This window comes from Mastacembelus armatus, chromosome 17 (genome assembly GCF_900324485.2).
Source record: "Mastacembelus armatus chromosome 17, fMasArm1.2, whole genome shotgun sequence".
Taxonomy (NCBI): domain Eukaryota; kingdom Metazoa; phylum Chordata; class Actinopteri; order Synbranchiformes; family Mastacembelidae; genus Mastacembelus; species Mastacembelus armatus.
The window spans coordinates 2483814-2496279 of record NC_046649.1 but is presented as its reverse complement, the minus strand read 5'-3'; the positions used below and the strand labels follow the sequence as shown (position 1 = coordinate 2496279).

At 40.1% G+C, this 12466-nt stretch overlaps 1 protein-coding gene across 1 annotated transcript in view; it reads right to left on the bottom strand.

The window, feature by feature from the left end:
• The window catches only part of LOC113133983 (xenotropic and polytropic retrovirus receptor 1 homolog), a 40068-nt gene extending 28036 nt beyond the window's left edge, over positions 1-12032 (bottom strand). The window contains exon 1 of the mRNA XM_026313097.1: positions 11591-12032. Coding sequence (XP_026168882.1) covers positions 11591-11659 — 69 coding nt within the window. The 5' untranslated portion in view covers positions 11660-12032. The remainder of the gene's footprint in view (positions 1-11590) is intronic.
• Positions 12033-12466: the final 434 nt, after the last annotated feature.

Below are 12466 nucleotides of genomic sequence, written 5' to 3'. Positions count from 1 at the left end.
CTGTGGTGGAGCAGCAGATGTGGAGGACGCTGCTTTCTATATTGAACAATAATAAACACCCCCTACATGAAATACTGACTAAACAGAGTAGCAGCTTCAGTGGGAGACTCATCTCACTGTGCTGCAGAACTGAGAGGTTGAGGAGATCCTTTGTCCCCACAGCCATTAGACTTTTTAATAGTAACTGTTGATATGTTAGTTATGCTATTTATGTTATATGTTATTAACATGAGTGCCTTTATCTGTTTATTATATTCTATATTTTAAAGTGAAATTTCTATGTTAAAGTTAATATAAGAGCTGCAGGACAAACTGAATTTCCCCTATGGGGGATGAATAAAGTATCTATCTATCTATCTATCTATCTATCTATCATCCTATATAGTGCACGTTATAGCCATTGCAGTTCTATTGATTTCATCTACGTCCGCACGCTAAATGGTGCCAGGTTAACAAGCTTGTATATGTTGCTCATAAATTCTGTGAGATTAAGCGAAGCAGTCAGTGACAATGGAGGAAAACACGGAGGAGTTTGTCCCTAAAAAAATTCAACACTTGTAATATGGAAATGTTTTTTTTCTCCCAACAGCCACTGCGCAAACAAATGTTTGCGTTATTTGCAAATATTACAATGATAAGATTCGCACAACGGATGGCAACACAACAACCCTTTTAACCACCTAAAAAGAAAGCACCCGAAAGAATACGCCAACAGTCAAATTATAAAGGGACCCCACACAAGAACATCTACAAGACTTCAACAAACAACTTAAACGAAAGAAGCATTTGAGAAAGGAACTCCATATGAAAGAACGAGCAAGCGCTAGAAAGATATAACAGATGCCGTGACATTTTACCTGGCCAAAGACATGATTCCCATAAAGACTGCGGAAACTGAGGGCTTTAAAAGACTGCTCAAAGTTGTAGATCCACGTTACAAAACACCCAGCCACAAATATTTTCCTCCACGGCCATTCCACAGCTTTATTCTGAGTGCCGCAGCAAGATGCAGCATAAAATTCAAAACGTATATCAGCTGTTTTGCTACAACACCTGATTTATGTTCTAGCTGTATGTCAGACCCTTATTTAAGTCTGACAATTCACTTTATTCCTGACTGAAAGTTGTGCAGTGCATGTCTATGTCTAATAAGCTTTCTGTTACAACTGTTACCACTACCAGTGTAAGATTTGTTAAACCAATGTTCATTTTGTGATGGTAAGTCTTTCACTGTAACGCAAGTCTTGTTGAATGTTCTTACTTTGCAGAATTGCACTTGCATTAAATCTTAACTTGATTAAAAAATTCTTGAAGACATAAATGGTAGAGGCTATATTTTTATATGGGGACATTAATTTGGCTCTATTGTAGCTCTGTAATTTGCCAAATAGTCTTAAAAACAACATGAAAAATCATTTTTCCAGAAAAAAATCGTGATGTAATTTTTTTTCCCATGTCGCCCACCTCTAATGCTTCTAATGATTTACCCTTGAGTGTTTCAAGATTATAGTAGCAACACAACTCTGGCACAAGTTCCCTCATCATGCTGTACTTCACTACCACGAAGCTAATGCGCATTTCTTTAGAAATGTTACTAAAATGTCTGGGCTACGAGACCTGCATATATACAGCGTGGAGGCTGCAAGTACACCGAGTTGCAAAACAGAGCAGCTTATGATTTGTCTGACACTTTTCTGGTGGAAATGAAAGCAAACATATCATTAGGCAAGGTGGAAAAAGCTCACTTCTCTCTCCTCTTTAGTAACACCACAAATATCTGGGTGATGTAATAAAGCTATGTCTTATCTGTGGGTATCAGTTCTATGGATTTTCCTGCAGAGGGAGTCTTGGTGACCTTTAATGACTTGAAAACTTGTTTTTTTTCCCTCTATAAGCAATGAAAAATGACAGTGTATTTACTGTAGGTGTGCATACTGTTTCACTCAAAGTCTACACAAAATACAGTCAAAAAGAACATGGTTTCTCTTAATATGGTCATATATTTTGGAGACAGACACACATCACACATGTGATGTCATACAAACCTCATACAGCACATGAAAGCACACTTCTCCTGAGGCTTATAGGCTGCATGTACATATGTGTGTGTGTGAGAATATAGTGTGTGGTCACTAGGCTTGCTCAACATGTGCTCAAGTGCAAGTTTCGAAAACAAAATACACAGCTCAACAGGAAGGAGGACACCTCTGCTTATACTCACAGATACTGCACTTCTGCCCTTTTCTCCTTCACTCTCTCCTTCTCCCCCTCTCTCACTCACTGCCTCACTCTCTCTCTCTCAGCCTCTAGTTGGCCTTGTAACTAAGAGTGTTTTCTGTCCTCTTACACAATCCTCGATATTCATCCACACAACTTGCCCCTACCACAGACAGACTGACAATGGCTGACCACAAATCTGCAGGACTGACCATGTGTGTGTTATGTCTTTTCCATCCCTTTGTTTACTTTACCATCTCTTTTTAGCATTCTCCTCAAATCTTCATTCTCTGAGTCTTTTGCCCCCTTTTCTTTTGCTCCTTTGGTCTATTTTTCAATTTATTCTAATAAAACCCCCATCTCTCAGCCCACTCTTCTCTTGGTCCTCCTTTGCCTAATCTCTTTTACACATTCCTTTCCCTCTTTTCCAGCCCCTCTCAATTTTCCCTACCTCCCACCCATAAGGATAGAAACACACTATCCTGACACCAAACTGTCAGAAGGATTATATGAGTCATAACTGGATTATCTATGTTTGTGTCCTGTAGAAACCTCTGATGTCTACATTTTTCTTTATTTTTGTGTTAGCTCACAAACCTCATATATAAAGTGTCTCGGGGAAGTGGTAGAAACAGATACAAATGAAGTAGTGTGCAAATTTGACACTTTCAAGGTCACTAAAAGAGGAAAGTCCCCTTAAAATTCTACCCATTGAGGGTTATGGAGATATAGTTGCTGCATGACATCCGGCACAAATAAACTTTTGACATTACTCAGTACTGACATGTGGCTGAACAGGTATTTAAACTGCAAAGATTCAACTTTATTTTCTTGTCAGTGAAAAATACGCTTCATCTTTATTTATATAAAAAATGTTTCAGAAAACATGAATAATATAATTTAGTTATGTTTGGCTGTTAGTCTTAACAAATCTGAAAATCTTTTTAAAAGTCCAGGTCCCAAATCTTTCAACTGACTGTTCCTTGGGGGAGTTTAATAGGTTGAAGATCATTTATCTCAATTACCATATTTTCCTAACTGTGGAAACTTTTCTCTGTCCTCTCTCTCTGTACTTTCTGGAGGTGTCCCTGGTCCTGTATATTGCTGATGTGCAGTTACTGGTCCCACCAACCTGCAGTGTCTATTTGTTGTTTATTGTTGCTGTTCTTTTCTCTCTCCTCTATCCACTCACCCCAACCGGTCGAGGCAGATGGCCGCCCAAACTGAGCCCGGTTCTGCTGGAGGTTTTTTCTTCTGTTAAAGGGAGTTTTTCCTCTCCATTGTCGCCAAGTGCTTGATCATAAGGGATTTGTTGTTTGTAAAGTGAAATGATACTATTGTAATTTGGCGCTATACAAATAAAATTTAATTGAATTGAATAAGTTGCACCAGAATGTTAGTCGCTTTTAACAGCCTTGTTACAACTAAAAAAAAAAACACATATAAGTCGCATGTCTAATTATAGTAATTATAATCTAAATTAGCCTATGAGGAACATAGACTAGGCATAACAACAAGCAGAAGTGCATTACAAAATTCATTCATCTGTGTCAAATAACTTTAAACAAATGCAGCAGCGTTCGGGTGTAGGTTGGGGGGAAATGCCGTGTCTGCCTCCTCTCTCGGGTTGCCTGAATGCCAACACTAACTCCAAACTTTGTTTCGGCTATCTTATTACCCACAGCGGGAAGTCTGCAGTACAGCTCTTTCTTTTGGGCAGCATTTTCACTTTTGTTACCCTAGGAATTATAGTTAAGGGTGAACATAAATGTTTTTAGTTTCATGGCAATACATTATTATCTTCTATTGAGTCAAGAGTGCAACCTAATGCAAGTGACTACTCAACAGAACAAAAGCAAATTAACCATATAAGTCGCATGACAAGCCAGACAACTACAAAAAAATGCGACTTACAGTCTGGAAAATATGGACGTATTTTTATTCCTTTTTGTAATTCAAAAATGGATATTCTATGTGTAGATACATATGTTTCTATCATCTCCTTTAGTAATGTGTTTCTTTAGTAATCCAGTAGGGCTGGATGAGAAAGCAATAAGGGTAATTATCGCAAAATAACTTTTTCTCGATAGAAATATAAGACCCTGTCAAAACAATATCAACAGAATTTGTTCCATCCATTTTTTGAGGGACCACATGAAGAATCAACGATAACGAGAATGGCACCATGCCGAAACAATAAGGTGCCTGAGACAGAGTTGCAGGCTACATCAGATTTGGTTGACACACACAGCACAGAATTTAGGAGTAGCAGTCGGCACCAGTACATCAGGAGTGAGAGAAAGATACAGTAAAAGAGAACATGTTGACAGAAAATGTTAAAAACTGAAGCACTGTATCACATCACATCTGACCCTTGTCCAAGTCAATCAGACCGTTACACTTGCCCATATTTCTTGCTTCCAAAACATCATCTTCAAGAAGTGACGTCTCACCTGACATCTGATATATCCGAATAAATAAATAAATATCAAAAATCATAAATAAATAGTAGTACAGGTAATAAATCATATCATAAATAGTGTTACCATTAATAAAACCCTTGTAATATTATATTATTTCAAGGCCATGTTGTCCACTTCTAACAATATAACAATAACAAAAGAAAGAGCGCTACTGTCCTCCTTGTTTATCAGATATCCCTGCCATACCCACTGCTGATTACCTGTTCAGTCAGTCAGAAACTGGAAGGGCAGGGATAGTTGGAAAACCAGCAGGACAGTAGCGCTTGAGGACCAGGGCTGTAGATCCCTGCTCTAAAGACTCCATAAAGCAATGCAGTCTCAAAATGTGTCGCATTTAGTGTAGACCTAAAGGAGTGATGTTCAACTTATGAAGTGGGGAAAAAACAAAAACAAAAACAAAAAAAAAACTTTTGTGCTCTCACTGTGCTACTGTGCTATTTCTGCTGGTCTATGAAGTGACATGTACTAACTTATTAGCCTGGCCAACCTGTTTTCCTATACATGCATGTATATTTGCTATATATTAATGTATTTTCTATACAAAGAATTAGTCTGGAATCTCTTTGGTTGAGATCGATTTCCGGGGGGCGAGCCAATGGACTCAAGAGTAAACCAATCAGAGCAAAGCAACTGTGAGACCAGCTTGCTACCGCAAGTTAGTTATCGTTTTTGTTATAAAGACATGAGAATCCACGGGGTATTACCAGTTCTGTGCATATTTTTGAATAGAGTAAACAGCAAAAGCCATTTGTAGAAATATTTGCGGACTTGGGACTGGCAATCAGAAGAGTTACGAATGAGTCGGTGCGTATGTGCAACGCTTGTTTAAATCTGGTGGGATGACAAGAGCATAAAGCCCGCACTATTGCAGATAAATGGCTGTGATTAGCCCAGCTCTTTTGAGGCCAGAGGAAGAGACTCCCTATGGCAGTGGTTCCAGACCCACATTCTTTCACTAAGAAAAGAGTGGGTCTGGCTGGCCAGGCTACTAATTTGTACATATTCAGTTAAAACTTCTGAAGGGCATTCTGATGAAATTGTACAGTGGAAGAGTGGAAATAGTACTGATATCGCATGGGTAATCTATTTTATGTAAGGAGACAGCTTTGGGAACTCAAGACATCTTTGTACATGATGTCTGCATGTGCTTACCCATATAGAGTATGAAAGTGAGAATGTAACAACTATGTGATCCCTCTAATGCCAGTCAGGTGGTAGCCAATGTCACCAGCACCCAATTCAGGTCAAGCACTCCCCAACTCCCCAACTCCCCAACTCCGTGACTGAAAATCTGCCTTTCCAACCACCTAGGGTAGTAAACTAGCATTAGAACAAATGCACACAATCTGACTGTGTATTTTTTCTTAACCATACACCTTAAGTTTAACTTCAAACGTGACAGTATAATTTTATGAAGCACTACAAGATGGCAAGCACAAACAGAGAACTGTTGAGTCACCCTAATTTTTTTGTCAGCCTCTCTGTTCATCACTCTGACTGAAACTAGCTACAATCAGCAAACTAACTTCCCATCAGCTACGCCTGCAACAGCTTGCAGTTTCCGCCACAGCATGAAAAAGAGGTGCTTATTTACTAAAGAAAAAGCCTTCAAACCAATAGCACATGGAGCTACATCAAAAACTGCTCACTGAATAGTCGTTATCTCAGTTTATCTAGAACGCAAGAATTGATATTGTCACAATTTGGGTCCTATTGTTGGTTATCATGAAATTGTGCTCACATGTTTATTTCTGAGGACACTAACCCATTGCTAAAACAAGTCAGAAAAGTTTAAGTTTTATTAGTTTTTATTATGGCCTTTTATGACACATTTTTAGAAATTTTAAACATTGACAAACATATCTTTCTTTAGGGCAACACACTCTGGCAGCATGTGACACACATCAAAGCACATGCATTATTTTCTATGCTGGCCTCACAAATTGTAGCATCATATAAGGATACACATTGTCCTATTCTCCTGGCGTCAATGCACATCAAAACAACATTCACTCTCCGGGTTGAAACATACTGAAACATCCTAGCCACTGTACCATTATGAAGCACCTCACAATGTACAGAGGGTTTCACCCCAAATCCAGCATCCTGAGACTGTACACTAAGAGGAAGGAAGGAGGCTGAGGACTGGTGAGCATCAAAGCCACCATCTGAGATGAAACAGCAAAAATCCATGAGTACATTAGGAAGATGGCCCCGAGAGATGAAATACTCAGGAATATCTCAGGTAGCAGAAACCCGAGGAGATGGAAAAAGAAGAGTAAGAACCATTGTGGAAGGACAAACCCCTGCACAGCATGTACCACAGGCAGATAGAAGAAGTGGCTGATATTGAAAAATCCTACCAGTGGCTGGAAAAAGCTGGACTGAAAGACAACACAGAAGCACTCACCATGGCAGCACAGGAATAGGCCCAAAGTTACAAAGGTAATAGAGGTTGGGTGTACCACACAAGGCAGGACCCCGGATGCAGGCTGCGCAAGTAGCCCTTGAGACAATCCAGCACATAACAGCAGGTTGTAAGATGATAGTAGGCAGGGCATATATGGAACATCACAACCAAATGGCTGTCATAGTGTACAGAAACATTTGTGCTGAGTATGGGCTGGAAGTCCCAAGATCAAAATGGGAAATGCTCCCGAAGGTGGTTGAGAATGACCAAGCTAAGATCCTGTGGGACTTCCAGATACAGACCGACAAATTGGTGATGGCTAACCAACCGGACATAGTGGTGGACAAACAGGAGAACAAGGCTGTAGTGATAGATGTAGCAATCCCAAGTGATTGCAACATCAGAGAGAAGGAGCATGAGAAACCTAAGAAATACCAAGGGCTGAAAGAAGAGCTAGAAAAGATGTGGAAGGTGAAGGCAACAGTGGTTCCCATGGTAAATGGAACACTTGGACCTTTGACCTCCATCAGATCCCAGGAACAACATCCGAGAGCTCTGGCCATACGATTCCTGTCTGAGGAACAGCTAAAATATTGCACAGGACCACCAAGCTCCCAGGCCTCTGTTAGAGGACTCGAGCTTGAAGGAGAAAAAGACTGCCCACAAGGGTGAGTGGGGAATTTTTGTACATCCCATAGCCTGACAAACACTCCAGTCATAGTCATCCCTCAGGCTTTTTTTAGCCTGTCGATGAGGCTGTTGGGTCATACAGACTATCAGGCACTTATATTCTTATAGTTTCTGTCTGGTAGTCATGCTAGGAACTTGTCAGATTAAATAAAGCTGCATCCATCATAGATTTTTATTTGGAAAAATGTGTCAACAAAGTCTGAGTTACCTCTGTTGTATAGGCTGTATCAGCATAGCTTCCATTCTTGCAGGTGAAACTGCTACAATATCATTCCTATGGGTTGAGCAGGAATCATAATAAATCAAGGCATGTTTGAAACAGCCAAGGCCAAGCTAGCATGAAGACAAAGCTGACCATCCTTGACTCACACATCACATCATAACAACACAGGACACATATCTCTTTATCCAACTATCCATGTACAGTTTCTGAACCAAACACATCTGCCATAAAAAAAAAAAACAAAAAAAAAAAACATCACACGCATGTAACATCCCTAGTCAGTCTGGCTGTGCAAACCTCAGTGGCCAAGGTCCCACATATTCACAGGACTAAAACTAACTTGGCATAAGGCCAGATTTACAGCTGGGTGGAACAACAAGCTACATATGGTCTGTGTAAAAACATTGCAAGAGCAAGAAGAAACTGACTCCATGTGAAACTACTGTGAAAATAAGCAACATAAAACTGTGAAAGAACAATTATACTTATCCTAAAGTTACAAGGATATGTTACTGTTTCCTTTAAATCACTGATCCACATGTTTGATCAGGCCAGAATCACACTGAGGTTGGGCAAAATGGTACCCACAATTCTGATCATAGTGCAGAAAACAACAGAGTTTTCTTTTTAATAAAATAATTTTCTATTAGTAAATTTTCGATGAGTAGGCCCTATGACAAAAAAAATGTAATAACTAGTTCTCCACTGAAACTGTCATAATTACAATGCAGTGACTTACTTGTCAGTTCCACCAATTAAATATTGTACATCGGCATTGTATAGGTGTATATCTGCCTTAAATGTGACCAGTGGAAGTACATGTTACTCAGGGCATTTATTAAGATTTACTGCAAACAGTTTTCCACAATGTACATATCTTTCATCTATTAGATTTATCTTTCGATTCTAAATAGTCTGTTTCATCTATCTACTTATTTACAGTTTTTATGTAGGTTATTTTATCTATCTAGTTGAGTTTATCTAATCTATAACATGATCTATTTTTATCAATCTTATCTGTTTCCTACAGAGGGGTCTTCTTTGGCCAAGGAAAGTGATGACAATGTAATGACTATACTGACGTTTTCAGCATCTTAACAGAATATAGGAACATGCCCCTTGCTAGTGTTACCAACACCATCTATCTTGCCTTTTAGACCTGCTATGACATTGGGTAACCTGAAGAGTGGCCTCTGGACAACTTGCTGGTTAGTCACAAGGCTGGCATGCATTGGACAGATATAAACATTCATGGTCAAACTCCATTAATGACAGCCTACTAACCTAACCTGGACATGTGTGGACTTGAGAATGTCCAGAGGAAACCTACACAGATGTGTAGAGAACACGCAAAGTTGTGCAGAAAGGCTTGAGCTCACAACCTGCTTCCTGTAAGGTGAATACTAAGTGCTAACCACTGTGACACGGATAAAAAAATATATATTTTAACACAGCTACAAAGGTAGAATCTGTCTCTGAATACATTTTATGTTAATAAGACAATCAGCTTTTCCTTGCATTTACTTTCCCACTTAACTGTTTTGAAGACATTTTATTCTAACAAAGGCCAAGGTCAATTCAATAGACAAAAATTTGGTGTGAAAATTTCCAAAGCCTAAACCCTTCAGACCAGTCTGCTTTTCAGAAACATTCTAACGAAAGTACAGGGGCTGCTTGTTTTGGTAACTGCAAAAATTGATTTGGGTGTTGTTTGGATCTCTGGTGCTGTGCTAAGCCAGTGTGAATTCTAAAAAGGTAATATAAACACTGAACAGGACTGCTAAAGCTGCTGGACAGTCTGCATTTCTACCAGCAGGAAAAGACTTTGGTTCAAGGCTTAATGTGTCAGCAGCAATAGGAACACAGAGCTAAAACAATGTCTCATGCATGCAGGAAGGAGATGACCAACTTCAAGCTACAACGCTTTACTGTGGTTCTGACTGGCTGGAAAAACAGACAAATTCATGAATGAATCAATGAATACTTAATCTAAATATGGAAAGACACTATCAATAGGTATTTGTAAGTAACCTAAAATAAATGATGTTCTTAATGTCAACATTCGTGGTTTGGCTGCAAACTCACTGCTACCAAGTGAAGGAATGAGGTGCAGTCACACTGAGCTGCATCAGTATGTGACTATGCAGAGCACAGACAATGACTTATGAGAATACTGCGACTACCATAACTAAACAATGCAGATGCTGCTGTTGACAGGTACAGACACAGATGGGGGAAACCCTGGAAGAGGTAACATGATAGTTACATTCCTGCCACATTTATCCCCACAACACAAAAACTATGTAGTATACTACACCTCAGAATGAAGCTTTATAGCTTATTTATTCACACACATATTGACTTGGGCTGTAACAGCAAATAATGAAAATATTACTTTTCAGTCATTTCAATCATAACTGGAGCCAAAATACATTGCTGCTTTTCTTTGGTGCATGGGAACGTAAGGGGTATCTAAATGCATTCACAATATTCACTATGCTTCAAATCTTTTGTCCTGAGATGAAGCAATTAGTAATTTACAAAAAACTGTTAGAGCTGTAGCTGCTTAAAGTTCATTATTTAAGTAACTTGCCCTTTTGTGCAGAAACTATAGAGCTATAAATTTTGGATTGCACAGGAACAGCCCATTAAGGACATATCGTACGTAGAAATAAAAGCTGCACAGATTCTGCAGAACAGCACAGTATGATTTGTGCTTAAATTCAACAGTTGGTTCTGTTGTTCTTTGTGTGACAGTTTAACCTACAGCTAGCTGTACCTCTGTCCCTACTGAATGTAGACTGATTACACATTGATTTCTGGTAATGACATTTGTGTAGCAAACACACCAGCTGTTAAAGGTTTGATTTGACCCTATAATTGAAATGTGGCTTCAGTAAGACTTGTATATCTGCCATTCTCTCTGGACTAGTATGTTATGCAGTGTCACCATGTAGCTTTGACAAGCATGCTATGAACACTAATGTGCTAACAGAAATGCAATGGTTATTGGACGTTTTTGCACTGTGTACGAATGAAGGCACCATAAAGATAAGACTTGAGTAGGAGGCTTTGGGTGCTGTTAATGGGTCAAAGGCTGCAGGTTGAGGTATCAGCCCCCTTGTCGCCGAGTGACCTCGTCCACCCTGATGGCAAAACATTACAGAGAGCTGGCTCAGCACCGAGAACAGATGAACTAGCTCAATAAATGATGACTCAGCCAAATGCCCTTTGTCTCAAGAACAAATTCCAAGCAGCTGAAGAAGAGGACGGGTACACTGGGCTTTGCTGTACCTACTGTAGAAGCCCAGTAACGTTACAGCTTAATATGACAGGACCAACAAAACCAAAGTAACTAGCTGGTTTGCTAGCTAACGCCGAGGAGCTGCTGTTGCAGTTCCTCTCTTCCTGTTGTTTTACAACGGGAAAGTGAAAGACAATGGGCCCCCTCATCTAATGTCCACACGGTTCTGAAACAAGCCCGATGTGAATCTGGATTAGGGTTAGTCACTGCCTGGTTAGCCAGCCAGCTAGCCAGTCAGGAGATTTACCGTGAAGCTAACTTACCTCATACTGGATGTACTGTTTTCTCCACTCGGGGGTGATGTGAGCAGAGAGATGCTCTGTGAATTTCATTTTGGCCGTTTGACGGTGCCCCTGCTTTTATCTTAGCCGGATGTGGTCAGTTCGGCTGAGCAGACGGAGGTTTTGCTGTGCTGCTTCACCAGCGCTCGCACATAAACTCTCATCGGAAGATTACGATCGGGGATCTCGGTCCAAGACTGAGATGCCCTTTTTGTCTTCGCGCTATACTAGCTAGCTATCGGCACATATTTCTGTCGACTAAGTGCCAGTGGGGTCGCATCTTATGTAAAGGAAATGCTTAGATGTTATCTGTGGCGCCAGTGTCCAAAAGAGGTGTAGTGACTGGTAAACAGGCTCCCGGTGTTAGCGCTAGCTGGATCTGTCTTTACCCCCTCCTCTCTCCCTACTGCTCAGCCTCTCTCCACCTCCCGTCTCCCGCAGCCTTCAGGTGCAGTTGAAAATATTAAAACAAAGCCATACCCAACATGCTGAGGGTGGTTGTAACGAGGCGTGGCGTTATTTAGGAAGCGTTTTCCAACCAGGACGGGTAAACTGGTCCTTTTAACACTTTCTGGGGCTGACACAGAAAGATGTAGCCCCTGCTTATGTTCAGCAGAGAGTGTGGCACTTCATTTTGGGTTTTGTTTTACTCATAACGTTACATTTCTTGTTGTTCATCACGAGATAGTTTTTCTGATCGGATTTGTCTTGTGCTTTCACAAAGATTATTTCGCCCTTGCTATTAAGTAAACTCCTCTTGAGACAAAATTACCTGAAAATGTCCAAATCTCAACTAGTGTTACGAGTTACTTTCAGGTGGTAACCCTAGAGGCAAATTTAAACATCTCTCTGCTTCAG